General features: G+C 52.2%; 1 protein-coding gene across 1 annotated transcript; it reads right to left on the reverse strand.

Moving 5' to 3' along the window:
- Positions 1-4746: 4746 nt before the first annotated feature.
- On the reverse strand, positions 4747-7609 carry LOC127200535 (transmembrane ascorbate-dependent reductase CYB561). Its single transcript, XM_051158884.1, has 5 exons — positions 7375-7609; positions 6344-6442; positions 6009-6112; positions 5429-5586; positions 4747-5241 (listed from the first exon to the last, which is right to left on the reverse strand). The coding sequence occupies exons 1-5, from the start codon at positions 7571-7573 to the stop codon at positions 5049-5051; spliced, it is 753 nt and encodes a 250-aa protein (XP_051014841.1). The 5' UTR covers positions 7574-7609; the 3' UTR covers positions 4747-5048.
- Positions 7610-8061: the final 452 nt, after the last annotated feature.

Consider the following 8061-nt stretch of genomic DNA (forward strand, 5'->3'; position numbering starts at 1 on the left):
ACGGCCAGGGCTGTCTCAAAACAAACAAGACAAAACAAAAAATTTAAAGGAAAAGAGCATAGTTTGCAAAACCCCAACTTTGCATTGAAAGAATAGAACAAGGTACAGTTTAGAAAAAAGTAATTTTTTTTTCAAGACAGGGTTTCTCTGTGTAGCTTTGGCTGTCCTGGACTCGCTTTGTAGACAAGGCCAGCCTCAAACTCAGCGAGCCGCCTGCCTCTGCCTCCCAAGTGCTGGGATTAAAGGCATGTGCCACCACGCCCCACTAAAAAAGTAATTCTTAGAATTTGTCCAGATAAAAAGCCCCTCAGTGAAGCAGTGAGCAGCAGATATCTTCACGAGATCTTGTTCCTTGTAGCTTTGCCCCTTACTAGCTGTCTTTTCATAACCATGTGGTTAGGTGCTCCCTTGTGCTGGCCTGTGAAAGATCCATACTCCTCCATTGGGCTAGGAAAAGTCAGGCAGAATCCAGTGGAGGTGAGCAGAGCAGGACAGCCTAAAAAAGCAAGCCGGGGGATCATGGAGCCCGAGGAGTGAGCCATTGTGTTCCCTGGAGTAAGACAATAAAACCAGGCCTGGAAGGCCCAGGTGAAAGGGCCAAGAGCTCCTCAATCAAAGCATTACTGGTCTTCTGAAGCAAGGCTTCCCTGTGGGAAGCCTTGTTTGCTTAAAAGTATTTAAAGCACATGGCTTGAAACATCACAGGCTGCTTCATCAAACACAGGCTAGCTAGAGGGGGAAGTAAGAGTTCCCTTCCACAGCCTCCAAACTTGCTTCTTTGGGTCTTTCCCAGCCCTCTGGAGGCAGCGTGGCTCCCTCAGACACCTACCCCAAGAGTGCCTACCCAACAGTTAACTAAGGCCACCTTGTGCAAATGAAACAACGAGCTGCTGAGAAGCTATGAAGACATCTGCAGAGCTCAGTGCTTCACGAAGAGTGGCTCTTTAAAAACATTTTTATGGCCAGGCGTGGTGGGCCTTTAATCCCAGTACTCGCGAGGCAGAGGCAGGTGGATCTCTGTGAGTTTGAGACCAGCCTGGTCTACAAAGTGAGTCCAGGACAGCCAAGACTACACCGAGAAACCCTGTCTCAAAAAAGAAAGAAAGAAAAAAGAACCCCCCAAAAAACAAACAAAAAGGTTTTACTTACTGAGAATATCATACATTTTAATCATATCCTCCACCACCCCAGTCCCTCCTGAATCCTCCCAGACCTCTCCCATAGCTCCTTCCCAACTTAAATATTTATTAACCCATTGAATCCAGTTTGTGCTGCAAGTACATTCTGGATATAAGACCACTTGTTAGAGAAAGAGCCACCTACCAAGGGCCACATGCCAAAGAAGATGACTGTCCTTCCCACAGAAGCCATCAGTGCTGGGGTTGGACCTCATCAGCCCCTTCACCCCCCCCCCCCCCTCCCTCCTCCACCCCCCCTCCCTCCATGCTTGGATTTTTGGCTGGCTTGATCTTGTGCAGGTCATGTGCATACAGGCATAGCTGCTGTGAGTTGGTCTGCAGCAGCCCTATCATTTCCAGAACACTTTTTTAGCAGCAATCCCTGGCACTTAGTATAATTCCCCATGCACTCATGTGCATACCTGTGCGTGCACACATGTACACGCACACTCTTCAAGGCCAGCTAGAGTGAGCTCTTGCTCTCATCTAACTGAAGATCTATCTGCACAGAAGACAAAGTGAATGTGCAGCCCTGGCCTCCAGTGTCTGGGATCATTTGAAAATTCATAATGAGAGCACAGAATTGGGGAATAACCCAGAAGAAAGATGGGACCTCGCACTTACAACCCAGACCCTCTGCCTTCTCCCACTGCGCAGCCTGCCTTTGACACTGATAGCTTGTGTGTGCTTGCTTTAAGTATGTGAAGGGCCACCAGGAAGCCTTGGTTTACAGCAGTGGTTCTCAACCTGAGGGTCTTGGCCTCTTTGGGGATTGAATTACCCTTTCACAGGGTCACCTAGCACCATCAGAAGACACAGATATATACATTACAATTCATAACAGTAGCAAAATTACATTCATGAAGTAGCAACAAAAAATAATTTTATGGTTGAGGGGGACCACAACATAAGGAACTGTATTAAAGGGCCACAGCATTAGGAAGATTGAGAGCCACTGGTTTACAGGAAAGACCTTGAATCTGGTTCCCACACACTAGAAACCAGCAACAGAGGATAAGGCTGAATGCATGCCTTGGGGACCACTTACTTATGAGTGGATTTTCTGTAAGCCCCCTTTAAATAATGAGCTCTGGGGCAGGCGTGGTAATGCACGCCTTTAATCCCAGCACTTGGGAGGCAGAGGCAAGTGTGGATCTTTGAGTTCAAGGTCAGCCTGGTCTATAGAGTAAGATCCCGGACAGCCAGAGTTACACAGAAAAGTCCTGTCTTAATGAAAAGAGAGAGAGAGAGTTCTCCAGTGAGGTATTTTTAGTTTTGTTTGTGTTGTTGAGGGTATTTTTGCTTTGTTGTTGTGGTGGTGGTGGTAGTGGTGGTGGTGGCAGTCGTGGTCGTGGTGGTGGTAGAGGTGCTGCTGCTGGTGGTGGTGGTGGTGGTGGTGGTGGCAGTCGTGGTGGTGGTGGTAGAGGTGGTGGTCGTGGTGGTGGTCGTGGTGGTACTGGAACAGAACCCAGGGCCTTGTCCATGTAGACAAGTGCTCTACCACCCTCAGTCCTGTTATTTTAGGATGGATCTGCCCACCTTCCATGTGCTATGATTACAGGCATGTACTACCATGCCATGCGTTAAGTGACAAGGCCCACAATGCATAGGAAGGCACATGAGACCTACCCAAATGTTCCATAAGCACAGCTCCTGCCTGACACAACACAAACCCCAACTCATTCTTTTTTCTTTTTCTTTTCTTCTTGTTTGTTTTTGAGACAGGGTTTCTCTGTGTAGCCTTGGCTGTCCTGAATAGACCAGGCTGGCCTTGAACTCACAGATATCCACCTGCCTCTGCTTCCCAGAGTACTGGGATTGTAGGTGTGCACCACCACACCCAGCCCAGCTCGTTCTTAAAATCGTCATTCCTCTTAGGGATCAAAAGGACATGTTGAAAGGGTCCACAGACACTGTATCAGGGCACGGCCAGCTACCTGGGCTCAGGCAAGGAAGGATGGCCTCCTCGGAAGCCAAACCCGACCACCGCAGAGACACCTCAGTGCTGTGCTGGAAGCTGCCAGTCACTTTATCTGCTGTGCCTGCCATGGGGACAATTTCCCTCGTACCCAGTAGAACCAACTTCATGTATGACAGTTTAAAGCTTTGGATCCTTTTCTTGTCTCTGCAAATGGAAACAGAAGGCAAGTGGTCTGCTGTAGACGTTTATTGATTTATCTGTTGCACCAACAACACACTGTATGTCGCGGGAGACAGGCCACAGGCAAACAGAAGAAACCACAGACATCTGCGTGGGGGCCTTCTTTGGTCCTTACTCATGTATTGTACACTTTGGCAAAAAGACAGGCTGTCATTGCAGACCTAAGTTCTAATTCTCTGTGTAGTCTGGCAAAGGAGACTTACAATGGTACTCGGTAGTTGTCTAAAGACGAGGCTCCCACATGTAAACATTTGACTATACAAGCGTGCCAACTGATGATAGAATTTATAAAATCCTCAATCCTTACAGCATATGCAGCTAAAACCAGAGGCAAACTCCATCATCCCTGCAAGTGGAGAGATGGGAGAGGGGGAGGCTGAGAGGCGGCTCAGGGAGAGGAAGCTGCACTAGAGCTGGGGATAGAGACATCACCAGAGGCAGGACCCACAGCATAGTTGTTAGAAATCTGACAGAGAAGGCCAGCCTGTCGACCTAAAAGGATTGTCGGCTTCGAAAACTTAATTTCCTCACTAAGTTGACCATGTGTGTCACAAACTTCGAGGCTCCTCAAGATCCAAGAGAGTCGGAAAACAAGGAGCAAGCGAGCGAGCGAGCGAGCGTTTGCCAAGCCAGACAAGCACAGGATCCATGCTCCAATCACATTATTCCTAGACTCTAGCCAAGCGGTGACTCAGCTAACAGCACAAAGGCAGTAGGGGGTTGACGCTATGTGCAGGCACCGCAGGACACCAATCCAGTCCCTTTCTTCCACTTCAGTCCTATTGTCCACTCAGGTGTGGGAGGGCAGTGATTCTACCCCTACCCCCACCCTCCCCCCCCCCCCCCCCCGCCACCCAGAGGTGATGCTTCAGCCAAACCAGGGTACCCTAGCAGCCTCTGGAGAGCAAGACAAACAGCAGGCCTCTTCTAAAAACTCAGGTGGTGTGTGGCCTCCCCCTCCCAGAGCCTGCCCGGGCTGGCCTGCAGGTGGAAACCAGGGCTTAGCCCCTGCTGGAGGGAGGAACTCTGCCAGGGCAGCTAGAGGCCAGGAGCCTCCTCACCGCCAGCAGCCTAACCTCATCCCCCAAGGGCAGATATTTACCTGCTTTCTGCGCACTGATCCCCCTCCCTGAAAAGCCTATTTAAGGCTCAGGGATTTAAAAAGAACAGAAAGGTCCAAGACTGTGGCCAAGCCACACGGCAGACTCAACCCTTCTAGGGAACCTTATTCTGAACACCAGCATACTTTACACATAATGTCACTTGCTCTACTGCCAAGGACACGTGCTTCCCAAGCTGCTGGGACTCGGGAGTTGAATACACAAAGCGGCAGTCTCGGCTTTTCCATGTCAGTCCTTCAGGCCCAGCCCCAGCCATCTGTGTGGAGGGTGGAGCTACTGCCTAGCTCCTCTAAGGATCAGGACCAGGCTTGACCCCAGATCCCCTAACCAGGCTTTCTGCATAAGAAGGGACAACAGCAGATAGAGGCAGGGCCTATACATGGCTCACAGGATAAGTCAAAAACTGCAGCAAGGAAGGAAAAGCTGAGATAACCCCAAACCCTGGAACCCCACTAAATTAACACCACTGCCCCGCACTCCTGGGCCTGAAGCCTCAGCCTCTTCAGGGATGAGCAAAAAGACATCTGGAAACCCACAGAACCGAGAGGACCACCCAGACGCAGCCCCTGTACAGGATGAGGAGGGCCATCACTGTGGGCTGGGGCTGTCTCCCTCTGTCAGCGTCTTGAAGTCCATAGAGAGAGCTTGCTCTTCGGCCTGAGACGGACGCTTCCAATCAGCTTGAGCCAAGATGTAGAGCACAACCACCCCGAAACAGGCCAGCAGCAGGCCCAGCACGTTGGCCAGGACTCCCTCTGGCTCGAATGTGCTGTACTTGGCCCTGTAGCATAGAGTGAAGGTAGAAGGCGCCAGAGGTTCCAGTTAGGACAAACGCAGCCTGGGCCTTAAAGATGCCCCAGGCTTCTCAGTGCCCACCCTTCCACCCTCCCAGTAAGGAAAGCCAGCTCAGAAAGAGGCTTCCAATGAAGCAGAGGACCCTCGGGGTCCTGCCTCTCCATGACACTTACCCAAGTTTAAACAGCAGCGCCTCCTTCAAGCCCAGGAGGGCTGTGCCCACAGAAAGGAGGAAGATGGTGGCACCAAAGAAAACGTGCTGAGGGCGGTAGCGGCTCCGCAGAGAGAACGAAGCTCCAGGGAACAGGAAGAAGCTGAAACCCACCAGCCACTAAAAGAAAAAAGGACTCTGCTGAGCCATGAGCTGGCTGTGGCCTAACTTATGGGAGGCCACCAAAGCACACTTGCATCCCCTCGAGTGCCAGAAGTGGAGCATGAAAGACTTATGGGCATGGTGGCCTGGTCCTCTTTTGCCTTGAGGCCTTGGCTCTCAAACAGCAGCTCATCACCCCACGGATTTGGGAAACTGAGGCATGTGACTCGACAGTTGCATAGTCAGTGGGTAGCGCAAAGGAGTCTGGGGCACCCTGGCCTCTAGAATCCTAGTTTATACCCAGTAAAACAACAGCCAACTAAATTAACCTGCTATCTCTCCCCTGGACATGCACCCTGGAAAATGGGCCCCTTTATGGCACCCCTGAGCCCCACTTCCCTTCCCTTTGCCTCCCCAGCCCTTGCTGGCACTAGACTCACCTGCACAAAGTAAAGGACAGAGACTAAGATCCCACACCAACTGTGCAAGCTGTACAGGTCGGCATAGCCCTTCTTCTTGTGGTAGTCAAACACAGCCACCAAGCCTGGAGCGGAGGCAGGGGCCATATGAGGACAGGGCTAGACATGGAAAGGGGAGACTGCTAGCCAGAACTTCTGGGCTTTGGTCCAGCAGGATGAGGGCCAGCACCCACTGTCCCTGCCTGGATGCTTGTGAGGAGGAGAGTAGGGGCCAAGCCAAGTAGCTTGGAGCAAGGACAGTGTGTGTCCAGCAGCTGCTGCTGGGGCCTGAAGCCGCAGGTGGAGATGGAACTTACCCACCAGAGCGAGGATGAAGGCAAAGACGTGCAGCAGCCCGTGCAAGATCTTGGTCGTGCGCTTGGCTTCTTTTCTGAAGACACGGTACACCAGCAGAGCTTGTGGGAAGTGACAGAAAGATTTAGGTGTATAGGCCTGTGCTGGACAACCGTCTGTGCTAAGAGCTTGTCAAGGTTTGTCAATCACAGAAACTGGAGGAGAAATCAGGACTCCACAGGGATCTTGCACCCAGCCTCAATTTGGTCAAGGTTCCTTGAGTCCTAGGGCTTACACACTCAGGGGGCCAGGAGAGGAGGCTATGCCACATTTCCTGCCACCACCAGAGGCAGCAAAGTCAGGACTCTGCCCTGAGTACCCACTCTGAGCAACTGCTAGGCCTGGGAGACACTTGGCCTTGCCAGGTATTCTATAATTCATTGATTCAGTATTTAGGACTCAATATGCAGCCAAACTGGGCTGCTGGGCAGACTCGAGGTACCCATCGGCAGAGTGTGCTGTCCAGAGCCCTCTTAGGTAGGTAAACTCTGCTCTTGGCAGGCAGCTCCCCAGCTCTCAAGGCTTAATGTGACCCTGCCTAATCCCCAGGGCCTCTGATGCCTTCTAGGACCTGCCACTGAGAGATGCCTGTCATAGCCACCCCCAGATCTAGCCCCTGCTTAGGCCAGGTGCCTGCTGGCTCTTGCCCCAGCGGACAGGCACGCTAGCTCAGCTGTGCCCACACTCAGCAATACACAGATGTACCGGTGTCTATTTCTTTTCCCAACTTCCAGCTGCCCCTGGAGATAGCTTACAGCCCTGCGTGGCCCTGCTCTAGAAGGCAGCTGTGCCCTGCCCCTGAGATGCCACCTGCTGAAACCAGAGGTGGTGCCAGTGCAAACAGCGATCAGCCTCCAACCACAGGTTCCCCGGACTCTATGTAACCTCTTCACCTGTCCTGTCTAGAACCCTCAGTTTGTCTAAGTGGAAGAGATGTCTGCCGTGGCAGGGCCCCTGCACGCTGCCTCACCCATGGAGGCGTCACGGGACTCACCATCTCCTTGCAGGAAGATCATGCCGATGACCATGCAGAGTGGGTGCACATTAAACTGCAGGGAGCTTTCCCAAGCAATGCCACCTCGGTACAGACCAAGCCATGCACCAGTCACAGCCACCACGGTGAGGCCCAGCAGCTGGGAGAAGGCCACATAGTAGGGCAGTGCGGCAGGGACAGACACAGCACCGTGCTCCATGCTGAAACCCTAGCTGCAGGAAAGACAAGAGTTCAAAAGAGTGGCCCACAGCCTGCACAGGCAGAACCTGCCTCACGGTACCAGCCACCTCTCCCACGCAGTACCTAAGCTGTGCACACTCGTTTTCCCACTGCCAAGACCCCTGCCATCAGCCGGGGGCAGAATCCTGAAACCCCAGGGACACCTCAGCAGGCGGCCAGGCCTTCCCACAGAGACACACCTCACCTGGGTTCTGTGTACAGCGAGGGCACAAGTTTGAAAACACCCCAAGTTCTGATGACAGAATGGGCCCCATCCCTGAGTTAAGGGTTTTTTGTTTTTTGTTTTTTGTTTTTTGTTTTTTGTTTTTCAAGACAGGGTCTCTCTGTGAAGTCCTGGCTGTCCTGGACTCGCTTTGTAGACCAATCTGGCCTCTGAACTCACAGCGATCCACCTGCCTCTGCCTCCCGAGTGCTGGGATTAAAGGCGTGCGCCACCACGCCCAGCGA

Source organism: Acomys russatus, chromosome 16 (genome assembly GCF_903995435.1).
Source record: "Acomys russatus chromosome 16, mAcoRus1.1, whole genome shotgun sequence".
NCBI lineage: Eukaryota > Metazoa > Chordata > Mammalia > Rodentia > Muridae > Acomys > Acomys russatus.